This window comes from Desmodus rotundus, chromosome 13, assembly GCF_022682495.2.
Source record: "Desmodus rotundus isolate HL8 chromosome 13, HLdesRot8A.1, whole genome shotgun sequence".
Classification (NCBI taxonomy): domain Eukaryota; kingdom Metazoa; phylum Chordata; class Mammalia; order Chiroptera; family Phyllostomidae; genus Desmodus; species Desmodus rotundus.
In genome coordinates, this window is record NC_071399.1 from 60865154 (window position 1) to 60886611 (window position 21458).

The following is a 21458-nucleotide window of genomic DNA, read 5'->3' on the forward strand; positions in this document are numbered from 1 at the left end:
CTGTTGGTACCATTTATTCTTTAATATATGTTAGATGTTTCTCTTGAAATAGAATCTGAGGAATCCGAAGACAGGAAGAAGCCCCGGTACCTCTTCTACTCTTCCAACAGGGAGGTGTTTAAAGACACTCCCAATACTTGACCTCCTGAAAAACGAGCAACACAGGCTCATGCATTTCACTTATTTCATTCTTGAATTTCTCTATTCTCTTGTTACTATGTGAACCCATTTAACACACACTCTGTTATCCTCTGCTGAGTCACTCATTAGGGTTCCACAGCAACATAACACTTGTTCTACTCCTCGGAAGTTCATAGCATGGTGGCGAAAACAGCCACACCCAGAGAGACTCAAGAGGACAAAGTTTCAAGATGAGTGCACAAGGAAAATCACATGACTTTCCGATCTCTAAAACCATGTTGTTCAAAAGGGCAGCTCCCTATGTTCATTGCAGTATTACAGTGTTATTTACCATCGCCGAGATACGGAAGCTGCCCAAGTGTCCGTCAGTACATGTGTGGATAAAACCACTATGGGATATTTACACAGCATGCATTTAAGGAAAAAAAAATCAAAATTGGTGAATTTTTCTGCAGCCATTTTAATATTGAAGATGGAGGAAAATAAACAACAGTTTCAGTTTTATGCTTTATTATTTCAAGAAAGGTAAAAATGCAACTGAAATGTATAAAAAGATTTGTGCAGTGTATGGAGAAGGTGCCGTGACTGACTGACTGTGTCGAAAGTGGTTGGCGAAGTTTCCTGCTGGAGATTTTGTACCGAATGATGCTCCATGGTCGGGTGGACCAGTTGAAGTTGACAGTAATCAAGTCAAGACATTAACTTAGAACAATCAATGTTTGACCACATGGTAGACTCAAAATGTCCAAATCAATAAAGTTATTGATGAAAATGAAAAATTTGTCTTTAGTTTTATGGAAAAAACTAAACAGACTTTTTGACCAACCCAATATAATGTATTTTAATACATCAATAAGCCAAAACCAAGCTATACTATGAAAGACAGTACACAAAAGAGAAAGCCTCCTCCTACCAGAGCACTCGGGCTCCTAGAGAATCTCGGAAAAATGGCACCAGCTTTGGAAGACTGTGAAAGTACTGAAAAGAATTAGCTTGTCCTTTAAAAATATCAAGCTAGCCCCTGACCGGCGTGGCTCAGTTAGGTGGCTATCGCCCAGCACAGTGGAAGGCCGTCATCGAGTCCCCAGTCTGGGCACACAGGTGGGTTACAGGCCGGTCCCTGGTTGGGGCACGTGAGAGAGGCAACAAATCCACGTTCCTCTCACACATTGATGTGATTCTCCCTCTCTTCCCCTCTCTCTAAAAATATATCAAATCTTTCAAAATATATACATCGACTTAGTGCTCCTTTGAAAATATTAATAATGTTGTTTTCTTCCAGGATATTTTTCACTTATATTTCATTTACTTAAAATATTTTGGAAAAGAGATCAAAACAACCTAAAATTAAGGGCATTTTCAACAAGTATTTCTTTAATAAGCAATATCAAGTGTCATAAAAGTTATGTATCCTGAGTGATAATTTAGAAATAAATAACACAAGATGTAGCCTACGATTACTGCAGTGTCTAAATAAAGAAGTTTGGATGAATATTAACATCCTACTTATACTTTGTGACTTCTTATGGAAAAACAACTGGCAGGGAAGTGGAATATGCTTTTAAGAGGTAAAAGCCCATGTCACTGAGGAAAATTCTGTTTGATAAACATGCACCCCACTAATATATTTAACCTACCAAAGGGGACGCTTCTGTGACTTCAGTGACGTGCTGCCGAATTTCTGATTCTGATACCCTGGCTGTGGGCAGCCACACTGAAGGTTGCCAGGGACCGTGGAATAACACTGCCTGTCAAGACACACCTTTCCTCTCCTTTCCTCTCCTTTAAAATGGTATGAAGCCCAAACCCTTAGCCCTATATTTCCAAATCAGCAGCCTCCATTAGATCTCAGTGAGAACTTCAACAGTCGACCAATGAAATATTGATTGTAAACTATAATTTAATATTTTTAATATTTATATGTTTTTTAAAAACCACAGAACTATAAAAAAGAAACAGAAATGAAGAATACATTAACTGGAATAAAGAACAAACTAGAAGAAATCAACATCACATTAGATGAAGCACAGTATCTAACCAGCAATTTGGAAGACAAGGTATTAGAACAATCAGAACAGGAAAAAAAATTAAAAGATGAGGAAGTTTGAAAGACTTCTGGGGCAACATCAAGCGTACTATTATTCATACCAGAGAGTTAAGTATGAGGGGGCACCAAAAAAACCAGAATTATCTTCTCAAGGGCGGGCCCCTTACAGTATAGGCTTATCCTGCTAGGTGAGTGTTCTAGAAACCCATCTGTATCACTGCACCGGGTGGTGGTGTTGTGAGAGGCTGCGTTTGGCTTCAGTTAATTTTTTTTGAAGATTCTTTCAAGACGTTTGCCCATTTCATGATGGATGATTTACAAGCACACCTGCCCACATCATGCTGAGTGTTCAGCACCGTTTGACCAAAAATGGCTGGACTCCCGTGCCCCACCTTCCCTATTCACCTGATCTTGCCCTAAGCGACTTTTGTTTGGCTTCCCAAATGAAAACAAGTCCTCAAAGGGAAACATTTTGCCGATGTGGAAGAGGTGAAACAAACAACAACAACAAAAATGACAGAAATACTAAAAAGCATCAAATCAACAAATTCAAAAACTATACTGAGCAGTGGGAAAAAATGTCTCAATAGGTGTAGTCCATCAAATGGAGAGTACTTTGAAGGTGACTGAAGTAAAACATCTAAGAATACACAATTTTTTTTATAAATAAATTCCAGGGCTTTTTGGGTCCTCCATCATATGGTGTCAGGTCGGTATGAGACTTACTGGAGACATCACTTCGTAAATTATATAAATGTCTAACTGCTATGCTGCACACCTGAACCCAAGATAATGTTGACTGTAAAGCATAATTTAAAGTTTTTAATTTTTAAATGATATGTTTTAAAAAAGGAAAAGTCTTTTTGTCACTTAGGACAAAAAGACTTCCTCAGTCAAAGAACACTCAGTCTCTTCATCATACTTATTGTCCCTTCCCCCAGACTTTTCCCAAGTTCACCCCCTCCATAAATTTCTAGGATGTATCTGAGGAATACTAACATAGTCCACACAGCTCTAACGTCAGAGCATGCTTTTCAAAAAGACGAAACCATTGCTCACCCAAATAAAGTGAGCAATACCAATGGTTATTTAAAAATTAATGAGGGACATGATTTTAAATTTGCATCTGAGTTTTGGGGTGGTGAACACACAATACAATAAACAAATGATATATTAGAGAATTGTATACCTGAAACCTATATAATTTTATTAACCAATGTCACCCCAAAAATCCAATTTAAAAAACCTGCATAGATACAGACAATAGAATAGTAGTTAACAGAAGGGAAGGGGCTGGGGGGAGGGCAAATTGGATAGCTAGAATCAAATATAAAAAACCAGACTCTGGGTATTGAACACACAATAGAGTTTACAGGTATCAGATTATAATATTGTATACCTGAAATTTATATGCTATCAAGTAATCTTTTTTAAAAAAGAAAAATATATATCTGAGGTGATAAAAAAAAGTAAAGTCTCCTTAAAAGCAAGATTTAAGGAGAGAAAAGAGGAATTCAAAGAGGCAAGCCAGCCTGAAGCCCCATTTGCTCTGTGGGACAAAGGCCGAGCCCTGGAAAACCAACATGTCCTTTGTGACTGCTGTGCACAGTGGAAGGGATGACAGCTAATGCCTAGAGGCCACCATCAAGCCTAGGACACATGGCAAAAAGTGAGGATCTCAAAGGGTTGCACCTTCAGTAAGAAAGCAAATCAGAAATTACCTGCTCATACATGAGAACAACAAGGCGAATCTGTTCTAATTCATTACCCTAACCGGACACATGTAAGGGGACTGCCTATGTGGCCAAAAAACAAACAGAAAAAGGGCCACATACTGCACCTAACAAGCTTGGGAGGGAGGGCACAAGCGTCACAAGGCAGGCTTTAGAACTTGGGGACGGAAAGCAACCACACAGTGTGGTCTCAACATAAAAATTACTAACTAAACTGGGTCATAGTGTGTAGTCACATCCTAGGCCTGCAGTTTCCTTGACAAAAGTCATGTCTGTTGTCTTTGTGCATCTAGGAAAACATACCTTTGAAATGTCAGAATAATCTTCTTTTCCTACCTCTAGAAGGCACAAAGGCCAGCACCAGCCCACCAGAGCAGGAGACCAGAGAACCCCTCCTTTTTATCTTGTTGCAGGCATACCATCTCTGTGGGCTGTGAATGTTGATTAACTGTCCTTTACCCACCAACGTGACAGAACTGTGTGTCTCCATTTTGCTTTTTATCCAATGCTAGAGATTTTCCCTGCTTTCCCTGTCCCACCCCTTTAATCCACCACCAGTGGATTTCATACACTTTCTTCGCGTCTTCTCCTTTGATTCTAATGTGTAAAATAAGCTTCAAAACTGCCATTCTCCTGCGCATTTTCTCAGTCCATTGAGATTTTGCTTCTAGGCATGTCCTCAAATTTTTGGCTCAAAAAATTCTTATAAGACTTTTCTGTAGTTTTGATGTTCTTTCATCAACAAGCCAGTAATTTTAGTTTAAGGTAGTACCAGGTCCTTAGTATCCCTATGATCCCAGTAGTACAAACACATTAATTCATTCTAACAGTATGTATCTTCAATAGAAATCTCAAAGGAAAAGTTCTAAGGAATAGGAGGTCACACTCTGAAATTACAAGATACACAAAGAAACAAGATATGACTAACGGTGGAAAGAAAAAACCAACACCAGTATTAAGCCTGGCATACGTTCATTTACGGGAATTATAGACATAGAATATAAAATAAAATATTGAATATGTTTAAACAAATAAAAAGTACTATCAACAACTGAACCTAAAAAACAAAAACAAAACCTAAGCAAACAGCTAGAAAGGACCAGATTCACAGAAATAGAGATCATGCGGAGGGTTATCAGTGGGGAGGAGGAGGGAGAGAATGCGGGAGTAAAGATACAGGGAATAAGCAGCATAAAATAGACAGGGGGAGGTTAAGAATAGTACAGGAAATAGAGAAGACAAAGAACTTATATGTACAACCCATGGACATGAACTAAGGAGGGAGGATGCTGGAGGGTAGGGGGATGCAGGGCGGAAGAGGGGGGATAAATGGGAGAGAAAAATGGGACAACTATAATAGCATAATCAATAAAATATACTTTAAAAATACTAAAAATACTAGAAAAATACTATCTTCAATGGTTTAAAATAAGAAATCTAAAAACCTCAACTTCATATGGTAGGAAAACTATCCTTCAAAAATAAAGTCACTGTCAGACGAATAAAAAAGAGTTTTACCATGAACAGGTTATTACCAAGGGAACTTAATAATTAATGTACCTGAAGCAAAAAGGAAAATAATAAGAGAAAAAAACATGTACAAAAAACAAAAAGAATGATGAGTATATGTGTTTATAAACATATACACATATTCATACTAAAACTCAAAAGTAGTAGTAGTTAATTTATAATATTAAAAAATTAAAAAACAACTAAAAGCACAATTCTAAGGATCAATGAATCCAGGAGCTGGTTCTTTGAAAAGATAAACAAAATTGACAAGCCTTTAAGTAGGCTCATCAAGAAGAAAAGAGAGAGGATCCAAATAAACAGAATTAGAAATGAAAGAGGAGAGATTACAACTGACACCACAGAAATACAAAGGATTGTAAGAAATTACTATGAAGAAATCTGAAAACCTAGATGAAATGGACACATTTCTAGAAAAATATAACCTTCCAAAACTGAATGAAGAAGAAGCAGAAAACCTGAACAGACCAATAACAGCAGAGGAAATTGAAGCAGTCATCAAAAAACTCCCACCACACAAAAGCCCTGGACCAGATGGTTTCACAGGAGAATTCTACAAAGCATTTAAGGAAGAGCTAACCCCTATCCTTCACAGACTATTCGAAAAAATCCAAACTGATGGAAGACTCCCAAACTCTTTTTATGAAGCCAGCATCATCCTAATCCCAAAACCAGATAAAGACACAACGAAGAAAGAAAACTTCAGGCCAATATCGCTGATGAACATAGACGCTAAAATGCTCAACAAAATATTGGCAAACCGCATCCAGCAATACATTAAAAAGATCATCCACCATGACCAAGTGGGATTCATCCGAGGAATGCAAGGATGGTACAATATTCGCAAATCAAAAACCATAATACATCACATCAATAACTGCAAAGACAAAAATCACATGATCATATCAATAGATGCAGAAAAAGCATTCGATAAGATAAAGCACCCATTTCTGATAAAAACACTCAGCAAAGTGGGAATAAAGGGAGCAGTCCTCAACATAATTAAGGCCATATATGAGAGACCTACAGCCAACATCACACTCAATGGACAAAAACTTAGAGCTTTCCCACTAAGATCAGGAACAAGACAAGGATGCCCTCTCTCACCACTCGTATTCAACATAGTATTGGAAGTCCTAGCCACAGCAATCAGACAAGAAAAAGCAATAAAAGCCATCCAAATTGGAAAGGAGGAAATGAAACTGTCACTATTTGCAGACGACATGATAGTGTACATGGAAAACCCTATAGACTCCACCAAAAAATTACTCGACCTAATAAATGAATTTGGCAAAACAGCTGGATACAAAATCAATAGTCAGAAATCAAAGGCATTCCTGTACACCAACAACGAAACTGCAGAAACAGAAATCAGGAAAAAAATCCCATTTGATGTAGCAACAAGAAAAATAAAGTACCTAGGAATAAACCTAACCAAGGAGGTAAAAGACCTGTACTCAGAAAACTACACAACACTGAAGAAAGAAATTAAGGAAGACACAAACAAATGGAAGCATGTACCATGCTCGTGGATTGGAAGAATTAACATCATCAAAATGGCCATACTGCCCAAAGCAATTTATAGATTCAATGCAATCCTATTAGAGTACCCATGACATATTTCACAGATACAGAACAAACATTTCAGAAATTCATATGGAACCATAAACAACCCCGAATAGCTGCAGCAATTTTGAGAAAGAAGAACAAAGCAGGAGGGATCACAATACCTGATATCAAACTGTATTACAAGTCCACGGTAATCAAAACAGCCTGGTACTGGCATAAAAACAGGCACATAGACCAATGGAACAGAACAGAGAGCCCAGAAATAAACTCAAGTCTATACGGTCAATTAATATTTGACAAAGGAGGCAGGAGCATAAAATGGAACAAAAACAGCCTCTTCAACAAATGGTGTTGGCAGATCTGGACAGCTACGTGCAAAAAAATGAAACTCGATCACCAACTTACGCCATACACAAAAATAAACTCAAGATGGATAAAATACTTAAATATAAGTTGTAACACCATAAAAGTCCTTGAGGAAAACATTGGCAGGAAAATCTCAGACATTCCACGCAGCAACATCCTCACAGACACATCCCCTAAAGCAAGGGACATAAAGGAAAGAATAAACAAATGGGACCTCATCAAAATAAAAAGCTTCTGCATGGCTAAAGAAAACAGCACCAAATTACAAAGAGAACCAACAGTATGGGAAAACATATTTGCCAATAATAGCTCAGACAAGGGTTTAATCTCCAAAATATATAAAGAACTCACACGACTCCACTCCAGGAAGACAAACAACCCAATTAAAAAATGGGCAAAGGACTTGAACAGACACTTCTCCAAGGAAGACATACAGAGGGCCCAGAGACATATGAAAAGATGCTCAGCATCACTAGCCATCAGAGAGATGCAAATTAAAACCACAATGAGGTACCATCTCACACCAGTCAGAGTGGCTAACATAAACAAATCCACAAACAAATGTTGGAGAGGATGCGGAGAAAAGGGAACCCTAATGCACTGCTGGTGGGAATGCAGACTGGTGAGGCCACTGTGGAAAACAATATGGAATTTCCTCAGAAAACTAAAAATGGAACTGCCCTTTGACCCAGTAATTCCGCTGCTGGGATTATACCCTAAGAACCCTGAAACACCAATCCAAAAGAACCTGTGCACCCCAGTGTTCATAGCAGCACAATTTACAATAGCCAAGTACTGGAAGCAACCTAAGTGCCCATCAGCAAATGAGTGGATCCAAAAACTATGGTATATTTACACAATGGAATTCTACGCAGCAGAGAGAAAGAAGGAGCTTATACCCTTTGCAACAGCATGGATGGAACTGGAGAGCATTATGCTAAGTGAAATAAGCCAGGCGGTGAGGGACAAATACCATATGATCTCACCTTTAACTGGAACATAATCAACAAAAGAAAAAAGCAAACAAAATATAACCAGAGACATTGAAGTTAAGAACAATGTAACAATGGGCAGGGCGGGGGGGGGGGGGGGGTTGGGGACAGTGGGAAGAGGGGATTACAGGAACTACTATAAAGGACACATGGACAAAACCAAGGGGGAGGGTGGAGGTGGGGGAGGGAGGTGGGTTCAGCTGGGGTGGGGTGGAGGGATGGGGAGAAAAGGCATACAACTGTAATTGAATAACAATAAAAATTAAAAAATAAATACATAAATAAATAAATAAAATAAAGAACTTTAATAGAAAAAAATTAAAAAACAGTCCTGGCGGGTGTGGCTCAGTGGATTGAGCACCAGCCTGCAAACCAAAGGTTCTCTGGTTCCATTCCAGGTCAGGGCACATGCCTGGGTTGTGGGCCAGGTCCCCAGTAGAGGGCGCACAAGAGACAACCACACAATGATGTTTCTCTCCCTCTCTTTCTCCCTTCCTTCCCCTCTGTATGAAAATAAATAAATAAAATCTTTAAAAAAATAAAAATAATAAAAAACATAATTAAAATAGCACACAAAAGTAGCATAGAAATCAAGAGAGGATGATCGGTGTCTAAGCATTCTTAGGCTCAAAAAGAAAAGAGATCTAGCTTATTTTTTTCACTTTCAAGTACAGGCATGTTAAAGTTCCTTTTTGTGCATGTTAAAGTTCCTTTTTGTACATATTAAGTATTTTTTATTATAGGATCAGAAAAGTGAATGTGTCTCCCAAATTAGTAAATAAGGAAAAATAATATAAAAGATCAAAAATCCATCCAAAAGAATTTAAGGATGAGGAAGAAGGAAAACTACAGAAGGAGAAGAAGGAGCACAATGAAGGAGGAGGGGCGGGGGAGGAGAAGGAAAAACATGGAAAAAGTAACAAACTAAAAGGTCAAAATGAAATAGCAGATACAAAATCCAACATATTTTTTATAATCAACACACAAAAATAAAACTATAAGATAAAGACAAAGATTATCAGATAGGACTTTTTAAAAAGCAGTCATATGCTATTTATATATTCCTAAAGTATAAGATAAAATAGTTGTAAAAATGATTGTGATACAATGTGAGTAGCTGCATACATCAACATATGACAAATAAGAAAGAGGAAACAGCAAGTCTCAGAAAAATACAGGGAAGATGATGCCATTGACATAGAGTTGGAGAGGATATGAAACCAATATATTTAGAATACATATGTGGTGAAAAACTATAATAAAAAGGAAAAAAAAATGCTAAGTCCAAAATTCAGGACACTGGTCACCACAGGACAGTGGGAGAAGGCTGTGCAGAATGAAGGAGGGTCATATGGAAGCTTCAAAAATATAGGAAATAATCTATACCTTAGCCCCACTATTAGGCATGTGGTACTTGTTTTACTGTTAAGAACCTCTTTTAATATATTTAACATCTTATAAGATAATTTTTAAATAAAGCAAAGTATTAGTAACTTCACAATTTTAGGTCTTTTTTCTGCATGTTGATGCCAATGAGTACATTGACTAAACCGCTTGCCACAAGCTTTTCTATTTTTCCATCGCAGACGCCATACGTGACACGAAACATACATCAACACCAAAGCTAAGCTCCGCCACAGGGTTTGTGTTTTCAAACCCAGGAAAGAGAAAAAACTAGGTTTCAAACATCACGCTGATTAAATGGATCAGTGGCATGCTAAGGCTGCTTACTTGCTTTGAGGTAAACAAATACATTTTAACTGCATACTTTTCTAAAATGATTTTCTGGAAGTTATAGTTTAATCAAAACTAGTTCCAAAACCTCCTTAGAAATCTTCTAACAGAAAGATAAAGTAAGAGAGAAAATACTTCTCGTAAGCTTCAAAATGTTAACATTAAGGGAAAAAAATGCCTAGAGTCACAAAACACAAAGAACTGATAAGACTGGATTTTCTGAGACAGAAATCTTACCCTTGACAGCTGCATCAAATTGAGAAAATGAAGATGCATTCTAGAATTACTTTGCTATATGCATAGATGGGCATGGACTAAAATGCTTGATATCAATCATAATGATGTAAGTGTCTACCTTTTTACGTTTCCACGTCAATGTGTCTGATAGCTTAAATGTAATTGCTGACTGTGTCAAGATCCACTAAAAGTAATATTTGATCATTTGAAGAAGTTACTCTCTTCTCTAGTGCTTCAAAAATAAAGCAATTTTGTCTTTTAGCGCAGAAGTGTCACCAAGAATATTGAACAATCAATAAAACTTCAAACAGAAGAACTTTGTGATCTTCAAATCAACTCTTCATAAAACAAGCCAAATAATCTGTTATTTAATGCACTAGTTTTTGCATAATTCACTACCTGGATAGTAAAAGGTTGATGCGGCTCATAATTCCTAGGCAGAGTTTCAGAAGTTGATGAATGGCTCTAAAATCACTGCATACCAGCTGGGGGGGGGAAGGGTGACACCTCCCACCTTCTCCTTGATTTCTGAATTAAGTAAATCCTGATCCCAGCATTGGAGAGCCACCATTAATCAGTTTACTTGTTTCTTTTTCAACTCTATTCGCAGACATTAAAAAGTTTTAACTATAATTTTCTCGCTAACACCATATAACAATGATCTCAAAAGCTTACAAAAATTAGAATTCTTTCTCTCTTGGAATTTAGTTACATATTGTACATAAAAAAGAAAATAAGAATAACGGACTATCATCAGATACATAAGATACGGCAGCAAAGTGCATAAGATTTGATCACAGGCATAATTTCAAGTGTTACATGTACAGCAAAGTCTTTCCTCTAATCAGAGCACGAAGCACAGAAATGTTCTCGAGTAGCTTCTCAGTTCTTCGATTCTCTGTCTACATCAAGTGCTATGATTTCAGAAAAAAAAAATCTCCAAAAGATTGGCTATTCTTTTCTATTAAAAAGACTACTTCTTAGGGAATATCCGCATCACTTGTGGAATCCTGATAATATATTCTAGAACAAGCCATTCTTGGGAAAACAATTTGACTTTTATTTAAATTAGGTTCAAGTGAAAGAGACATAGAGCATTATTCCCCAGTGTTTTTAGGTGAAATTACAAAAAAATAATTGTATCTATTGGAATGTGCATAAATTTATACATAAAACCTTTTCAGTTTTTCTTTTGTTATCATTTCGCCTACTCAAAAGATGAAGATAAAGAAAAAAACATAAAGTCTACTTTTAATTATATTGAAAGGCCAATAATATTTCCAGTGTCCTACCAGATAAATTGAAAAATTAGTATATCTCCCCATCAACCCCAAAATAGCTTTTCCTACATTTCAACTCCATAGGAACAGCGCCAGAACAGCTTTGCCATTTTCTCAAGCTATACATCTAACACAGTACTTGGAAAATAGCATGTGCTTAATAATTATTTTGTGAATAAATACATTTAACAAGTACAGATTAAGCTAGAAACTAGGGCTCTTCACGTATGACTATACCTCTAAATAAATTACTAATTCAACTTAGTTTCTAACATTAGGCAAGGTTAAGACTTACAAAGGCTAAAATCAAACTTCATTGTTTCAATCAACAAATCTTACCGAACACTTCTATGTGCTAAGCATGGTCTAGTAAAGAGAGGTAAATAAGAAACACGAAGCCCGTGGTCTAACGTCCACTATTACTTTACAGTTTGGAAAACAGACTAGAAGTGGCAAAATACGAAAAAACAAAGATAAAGTTGAACTATACTAAATATTCTTTGTTTGCTCTTCATACTCCTTGGTCAAACCTCACTCACTTTCAGGACTTAGCAGGCAGGGCCTTTCTGTTTTAAATACTTGTACTGTCAAGGAGTTTGTCACACTATAAGCTAACTATAGGACTGTCCAAAAAACATGTAACAATCAGAGAGAATGTCAAAAAGATGCTTTTACACATTACCAGCCAATCGTAATTTGTCATTCTAGCCCTCAGAATATATGCACACACACACAAACATCATGTACACACATAAAGATACATTCCTGTGCAGAAATAAGCATTGGCATATTATACAATAATAAGTTAAAGGTGACCTACTTTAGACCCTTGGGACTGTAATATTCTAATTCTATAACTGCTCAGATATTTTATAATTTCTGCTTGAAAAATTTTAAGAATATACACAGCTAAAAAGTCTAAAAATTGACTTAGAGACACCCCGATAGTAATGCTGCCAGATACAGGACACTCAGTTAAATTTGGATTTCGGAAAATCATTTTTTCTAAGTGTAAGCATATCTAAAATTCAGATTTTACTGGGCATCCTGTATTTATATTTGCTAACTCTGGCAACACTAATACAACCAGTTCCAATAAAGGAAAAGTAAATTAATGGTACTTCTGGCTATATTCAATAAGAATAACCAATATATATGCAATCCCCAAATTCTGAGTGAAAATCATATTAACTTAGTAGTTTCTGATCATGATTATTCTCTTTAAAAAAATAACCTACATTTTTAAAAATTCTAAGAAAAAAGTGAGGTTTTTTTTAAAAAGTCCATAGTCTGTGTATTACTTAGTAATAAATTCAAAAGTACAATTGAGACTATATTTCTTGATGCATATAAATATCATGTATTCACTTTTTACCTTAACTAGTTGTTGAGGTATACAGGCTCCTAATTATAGAAAAAGTATTAAATAAAAATGACGGATTGATAACTACTGTTTAACTTAGCAGCACGCCCTGATGATGCTCGAACACAGGCATTACCTCACAGGGTTACTAGTCAAGGACACGCGAAGTGACTCCAGGCACGTGACAAGTCTCTCATCCGCAGACCCCATTTTCAGTTCATGGATGAATTCCTGAGGTGAGATCTGCCGATTTCTCTTAAGACTTCCCTGTAAAGGAAGTCAATAGAATTGTTTAATTCATAGTGTGCAAAGATTATTATCCATTAAAATAACAATTACACTAATCAAAAATATAAAAGGCAATAAAGTGTTTATCATAGAAAATATTTTAAAATATTTTGGGCACACTCAAAATAAAAACCAAAACTCAATACAAGGATGACCCTACTAAAATGAATGCTCCAAGCAACACAAAAAGCCTGAGATTTCACCCTGCCTACAAGCTAAGTCAGCCTGTTAAGGTTTCACAGATGCTGACAGAAAACAGAAGAATCTTAAGACAGAGTCAAAATACTTGATTATGCACATTTTGGTTCCCCAACCCACCAACTCCCACGGGGACGATGCAGGGCCCCACGGTGCAGGGCGATGGGTGATAGGTGATGGGTACCTGCACAGGCAGGGGACTGCATTATACGGGAGGCACACTGAGCTTGGGGGATCCACCGTTTTTGTAGTGAACCCTAACAGGCCTGCTCACTACCCACAGACAAACAAAACTTCACTTCTAAGGCTACTCACTGCAAATGCAACCCTGAGAAATGGCCTGGGGAAAGAGCATTCAAGTCTTGAATTCTTGGCAAAACCAAAAAATATATACAGTGATATTCAGGGCCAGTGACAGACTGCCTCTCCCAATGATAAATGTATCTCATAAGGGATTCGCGTTCAGAATATTTAACAAACTCCTACAACTCAACAGTAATGACAAAAACAGTACAATCACTGAAGAAGATATACAAATGGCCAATAACCACATGAAATGACATTCACAATCAGTTACCAACAGGGAAACGCAAATTAAAACAAGTGAAATGCAAATTAAAACAAGTGAAAGAACACTGCACACTCCCTAGAAAGGTGGGCATGTGAAGCACTGGAACTCTGCCACACGACCCTGGCGATGTAACCTGGTGCTGCTGCTTTCCAAGAGTTCTGACAGTCTCTTTTACAGCTAAGCATATTCACTGGCCATAGGACTCAACAATTGCACAGCTAAGTGTTAAGCAGGAGTACATATATGCATACAGTGTTCAGAACATTTTTATTCATAATAACCAAAGACTGGGAACAACCTAAATATTCATCAACAAATTGGGTTATATCCATATAATGGAATACTACACAACAATAAAAAAATTTTTTCATTACTGATAATACAACAAAATAAATGAATCCAAAATAACTATGCTAAGTTAAAGAAGCCAAACAAAAAAATGAGTACATAATGTAGGGTTCCATTTACAGAAAAGACCAAGACCAACCTGTCAATTTTTCTCCATGACCATTCTAGTTCAAGGCATAGAAGCAGAGCTGTTACTTTTTGGTGTGTTTGGCTGCAGAAAAGGGTTAAAGGTGAACAACATCTTATATGGGGCAGCAAGTAGATTTTTCCAATAAACTTTGAGCAAAACAGACTAAACTCACTGGTGAAAAATACTTCTTTATCTCAGCCATATTACGTTTTTCTAGCTTGAACAATTTATTAGGCAATAAATTGCCTAAAAGCCTCTGCATTTTCACCTGAAATCCCAGCCTCTAACTCCCTCCCCTCTTGCCCAGACCTGGCCATCACCACGCATCCCTGCACAGCCCTACTCCTAGACCCAGTTAGATCTGGGCTGAGGATAACTTCTCAGGGAGGGAAGGCTTTCTAAGAGCCACACAAATTAGTGTGTCCCCGATCAATCGCTTCCTGACTTAAAACAGTCCCCACTGTGTGTAAAAAACTTTTACACTTATTATTTAAAGGTTACAGTGAATGCCTACTGTGTGTCGGATCCTGTTTACATGATGTAGATCCAGGGGTAAAATAAAAGTCAAAAATGGCCCCTAAGTTTTAAGTTCTAAAATAAAAATCAAAAATGGCCCCTAAGTTTTTGGTCTAAGCCAAAATGTGGTGCCATCTACTGGAAAGGGAAGGAAGGAGAGCGGGGGATAGGGAATGTTAAGAGTGACAAGATTGAGCAAATGACACTTTCCTAAGAAAATAACATTTGAGCGGAGACGAAAATAAATAGGGAAATCTGGGAGAAAGACATTCCAAGCAAACAGAAGAGCAAATACAAAGCCCTACGGCAGGAAGTACCTTGGTGTATTCAAAGAACAGCAAGAAGATGCATCTACATGCCAGTGAACAGGACAGTCGGAGATGACAAGGACAGACACAACAGGCAGGCAGGCTTCTGACACTGGAGATGGGATGGGAAAACTACAGTCTGCGTGCCTACTGTTTTCTTATGACTCTTGAGCTAAGAATGCTTTTTACATTTTTAAAAGCTTGAGAAAAAGAAGAGGAAGAGGAAGCACAGGAGAGAGGGAGGAGAAAGACGACACAGCAGCAACCGAGGCCCTGTGGCCACACAAAGCCTAAAATGCTTACAACCTGACTGTTTCAAACAAAGTCTGTGGGCCACTGATAGCACCCTGCAAACCATGGTAAGGGCTCTAGGCTTTATTCTGAGTGGATGGAAAACTATTAGGGGGTGCTGAGCATAGAAAAGATGTAATGAGCATTTTTTTTAAATTATTCTAAGTCCTATGTGGCAACATACTCTAAATGGCAAAACATGAAACGAGGGGACCAACTGGAAGGCTATTATACTGTTTCGTCAGGAGTTGACAGTAGCCTGGTATAAGATGCCAGTGATGGAAGACAGGAGAGTCGCTCAACAAGAAGGTGGATCAGACAAGCTTTGCTGACAGTTTGGATGTGAGGCGTGAAAGAAATAAAATGTAAAGATGATGCCAAAGCTTTTGGTCTCAACAACTAAATGAACGGTGTTACCATCTACTAATCTCTATGACCTTATCATCAATATCAGCTTGAGTGGTGTGTAGATTGAAGATAAGCCTGATCAGAACTTTAAGGGGGAAAACAAACAAACAAAAAAAGAATGGGCAACATTTCTAAAGAGATTTTCTGTAAAGGGGGGCAAAGCACTGGGGCAGTAGCTGTGGTGTGATTTGGGCAGGGGTGGGAGGGGCATATCATGCTTGCATGCTGATGAGAATGAACAAGCAAAAGGGAAGAAACTGATGATGCGGAGGGTAGTTACAGATGCAGTGAAACAAACAAGCAAACAAAAAAAACCCCCTTGAGTGAGGAGACAGAAGATGCGAGCTACTACATAAGAGGAAAGATTGACTATGCGGTTGCAGGGAAAGCGAATTACTGCAAGAAGAGCAAAAGCAGAATCAAAGAGAATAGATTCAGGTACAGTGTTCAATCTGGTGATTTGGAAGTGAGGTATGGCAGTTCTATTACCCCAATGCTCTCAGTGATGGAAGCAGCAATAAAATCAGCTAAAAGTGAAAAATGCAGAACTGGCAGTATGAGAAGAAAAAGCATGAAGTCATTCCCAGAAAGTAAAGAAGTGCACTGGCAAGATCTGGTATCTGTTCAGACATATGTCATGAACTCGTTGGTCACCTGTGGTCACTTAGGAAATGCCAGTCAGTGTGCTACATGCTTCCTCCCAGCTGCATGCTGTACTGAAGTGCAAATACAAAGAGGTGGGAAGCTTAACCAAGGGCAGAGTTCATGTGAAGAGACCAGTGAACTGATGGTTTATGCAAGAGAACAAAGGCTTGCGTGTCTAAGGTCCACAAGGAGAGGAGTAAAGGCATGGTGAGGTCGCGGAGGCAGTAAACATTTTTAAAAAATGGTGGAGTCGATAGAGTAACAGTTCTAAAAGGGTTATAGAATTCTTTTTTAAAAAAGATTTTATTTATTTATAGAGAGAGGGGAAGGGAGAGAGAAAGAGAGGAAGAGACACCTCCATGTGCGAGAGTCATCGACCACATGCCTCTCACATGCTCCAAACCGGGAACCCGGTTGCGAACCAGGAAGCGAACCAGCAACCTTTGGGTTTGCGGGAACTCCTGAACCACTGAGCCACACCAGTCGGGGCTAAAAGCGTTATAGAATTCTTACAGTGAGAATATTTAAGTAAGTAGAAAAGACAGATGACGCTCAGGAAATGACGTTTGTAAACCATATTTAGAGCGATATTTTACTATCCGAGATGATGGGTGGCTGAGATTGGTTGGAAAAACAAAGATCACTGGGAGTGACAAAGTCGAGGAAACAAGAGTATGGAACGTTGGATGGATCATCTATGTGAATGATGAAGTCAGTGAGAAGAATGGCTGTGGTAGTAGCAGGAAGAAAAGCAATGAGCTAGGGAGCCAATCTGCTAGGAGCGCGGAGTCTGGCAGCACACGCCAGCACCTCCCCATGATGCCATCATCTCCACCAGAGGACATCTGCTAGGGCAGTGTGTGCCTCTGCTAATTCATCACTGTGTCATCAGCCCCTGGGAAAGGCTTGGCATCCAATGAATGAATGAGCTCATAATAAAATGGAAGGTATACATAGACTGAGGATTAAAATAAGAAAGAAAAGTCAAAAAATTTTGAAAAAAAAAGTTGATTACTCAGAAGGAAATATTTCAAATTAAAGACATAAGGAATAGACCAGATAATTGGGAAATTTGTTTTCAGCACAATTTCCCCCTTTTTTTATATGTCTATCAAAATACAGATTTAAAGGAAAATTGAGGAGACAAAATATTGTTACACGAATAATCAGAAATATTCCTTTTAAGCACAGCTCTCCTTCTGTTTCTTTCACTTTATACAGCTTCAAAGGAAGTGGGAAGTAGAAGAGAGAAGGCAAGGACACTCACGTCTGCATGTCTACAAGTCCATTAGCCATGAAGATGAAAATACCTGGAAAGCTTTATCCCCTGTGATATCAAACACATTACTGAGATAAGAATGTCTGCCTGATACCACGAAAATTAGAAGAATATTTACCCAGCATAATTTTTAAATCTTTTTTAATCCCTTAGTAAACTTTATTCTAAAACATCGAGTGTGGAACAGAAAGTAAAGCACATACATCACTCATCAGATTCTTTAGTAAATATATTCTAAGGTACAAAATGTAACACTCACTTTCATACTTATGTCCCTTATCATTTCTATTTCTCTAAAACCAAATATTCTTTCATTAAAGGTAACAGTAACCATTTCCTTTGACTCATCTTAGAACAGATTCTTCTGTATCGGCCTCAATGCCTACATGTCAAATCAGTTCAGATGTAAAAATTATTAAGTGTATGTATCTTCACTTTTTGATCTTATTTGTCTGCAAAGTAATTTGGAATACCATATCTATGACAAATTAAAAATATACCATACCTCAAGTTACCAGTGGAAAGTGGTGAAAGACTTTCTTTCATTTTTTTAAATAATTGAATGACTTATCTGTAACCATGGCGAATCCGTCACTACAGGATGACCTGATTTTTACAATACTGTAAGTAAAAAGCTCAATCCAGAAAGCCTGCATGCTCTGCAGGACAGTGATGGCACACTGTCCGTGTGGGCCAGGGCAGTGACTTCAGTCCCTGGAAAAGCGTGTACCACAGGGTCATTGCTTTAAGCAAAAGTATGTCTAGATTATTTGAGACTTCACAGAAATCAGAAATTATATTCTTAAACATTACTCCAACTGCTGTAAACTATTACTCAAAACATGAAATAAAACCTGTTTCTCCTGAAAAGTGGCCTATATTACAACTCACCATTCAACATCCTCAACTGAAGGTAATAGTTTTGTCTTTTAATCACACTTTTCAAATGCTGATTTTCTTTGATTCTAGAGATGTAACTTTTTAAATATTGGGAGACTGAAAGAACAGGTTGAAACTGCAAGTGATCTTGGTATGACGTTAGTTACTAGATTCAAGATCCTTCTCCACAGCATTCACTTAGTAATTGTTAACACATGAACTGCAGAAAACAGAAAAGTTCCATGAAAATGAAGCCAAAATGGTCCGAAGGCCTCAGTTTTCCCCGTTACGAGAGAGCATGTGCACACTCTTGCACGGGAGTGTGTGTCCATCTCTATGCCTATGGGTTTTATTGGTCAGTAATAGAAATGAACTATCTCAGTGTCTTTTTAGTATTAGAATTCCTGAATTCTTAGTACCTATTATTTAGGTGACGAGACTTGTGAAGATGAGTAAGATGATGAAAAACGTAGAGCCTATTTAAAGAAATAGTTTGCATTGCTAATAACAATATTTTAAGAAAACAGCCGAGTCAGCACTGTAAAAAGAAGGGGGGGTAAGCACAGTTGCTGCCAACGGGGTAATTATAATCTACATTACTGTCATGTATATGGCTATTAAAATGCATTGCAACAGTTTCCTTACATTTTTCAAATGATTTCTAGCATCTCTCCTGTCACTGATCAACAGAACCACTGCGCTGTCACTGTAATACAGATTGCTCGTTTCAGAACACTTCCAACCCAGCAGATCTCCATCGCCAATAAAACTCTGTTATTCAGAGGTGGCACTATGCAAACTCAGAGCAGACACTGGGAGCGATATAAAGTACTGCACAAGGGGGCGCTCACCAACAAAACAAGGTCTAGTTAGCAAAGGGTTTCCTTGAAAAGTTACTTCTAATTTTTTCATAAGCATTAAATGAGCACCACTATACACCAAACACTCTGCCTATAATTTTAGAAGCTTCTTTTAAAGTACATTAAAAATAGCATATATTAAAAGTTTAGAATTACCAAGTACACTTTTACAAAGAAATGTGATAAAATGTAAAAAATATGCTGTTCTCCTTTCAGTTCCTAAAATATCTTTATAAAGGTAAACAAAAATTAATCCAACGCTAGTTTTACGCACTTAGAAATTAACTTGAAATAACAATAAAAGAAATTTCTACATTTTAAGATTGTTCATTGTATTCACAACACACTACATTTGTCTATGACTCATCGGTACCTAACTAGCGTTGGCTTCCCTCCTATTCACAGGAAAGCTTTCCTGCATTGGCCCGTCGCCTTCAATAAGACACTAGAATATTTAGACTCCTCTGTGTATTTAAGAAGAGTTACTTCAACTGCTGAATGCAACATCCTGGTGGTATGAAACTTCTACCTGCTTACCATGACCAGAATTGAGATGTTATTTTAGCTTTTAAGCCTTAAAAGTGATATACCAGAAGTTAACAGTCAACTGCTTCTACCCAAAGCTAGGGACTAGCAGTTGCGTAAGCAATGGAGAGCCACGCACACGAGCACATTGGGTCAACTGTGGCCCGCAGAACGAGGGGATCTCTGAACTAACGTGGTTTTTAGAATGGACAGGGTCTGGCACAAGTAACGCCACCGAGTGCTGTTGGTAGGGTCCGTGAATGTCTCGCACGAGATGGACAGCAATTTGAACATTTCACCTGAAATGCTGTACAGTGTGCTTGAGTGGGATATTGTTGTTATAGAGCTACATGCTTATGATTTTGTAATAAAATGTTTTTATGTAATTAAAAAGGGGTTGTTTGTGCTGGACCCTGTATATTACCTTGTGTTTATAAAAGAAAAATGAGAAAATGCATATTCTTTTATTTGTACAAAATGACGGGGAGAGAAAAAGATGATACGAAATGTGGAACTAAGGAGAGTGCATATCTTTCAAGGGGTGGATGGGAACACGACGAAGGTGAGAGAGTAGGACAGCTTAGAGAAAGGAGGGTGAGTAAAAGTCCTCATCACATACTTTCCGTGTAGTTTTGATTTTCAGAACTATGTCAATGTTTCATGTACTCAGAAAGAAAAATATAAAATCAAGAAGAATGGGAAGGAAATCCTATAATGAAATGAATCCAAATCAAATGAACCTAGCTGTATTTCAAATTCATAACAATGTCAGAAATAAACTAGAATATGAAAATGGAAGGTATCAGAATAAACTCCTGGCTTGGGTAGAAAAAGGAGGGGGCTATTTAAATAGATGATAGAAATAGATAGCTAAAGACATGACAATAGATATAAGATAGATATTTGTATATATATTTTCTATATATAATACATTGTTACATGTTTTATATATGTACACATACATGTGCATATATAAGACATGTATTTATATATCTATATATACACAATATCAAAATGTACGCACATGCATATATTCACGTGTCATATATATGCACACACACGAGTATATACCTATATCCTAACTGCCCTTTAGTAGACCTAGCACCCCAATATTGATTTCCAAATAGAGTCCTCAGCTCAATGGAACATTCCTTGGAGAAAAAGCTGATTCCATGGCTGGAGCTAGGGCAGCACAGTCTGATCATGGAAAATCGTACAAG

General features: G+C 37.6%; 1 protein-coding gene across 1 annotated transcript in view; it reads right to left on the bottom strand.

Annotated features, from left to right (window-relative positions):
- Nucleotides 1-21458, bottom strand: part of DIAPH3 (diaphanous related formin 3) — a 455761-nt gene that overhangs the window by 342107 nt on the left and 92196 nt on the right. The window contains exon 5 of the mRNA XM_053916803.2: nucleotides 13129-13259. Coding sequence (XP_053772778.1) covers nucleotides 13129-13259 — 131 coding nt within the window. The remainder of the gene's footprint in view (nucleotides 1-13128; nucleotides 13260-21458) is intronic.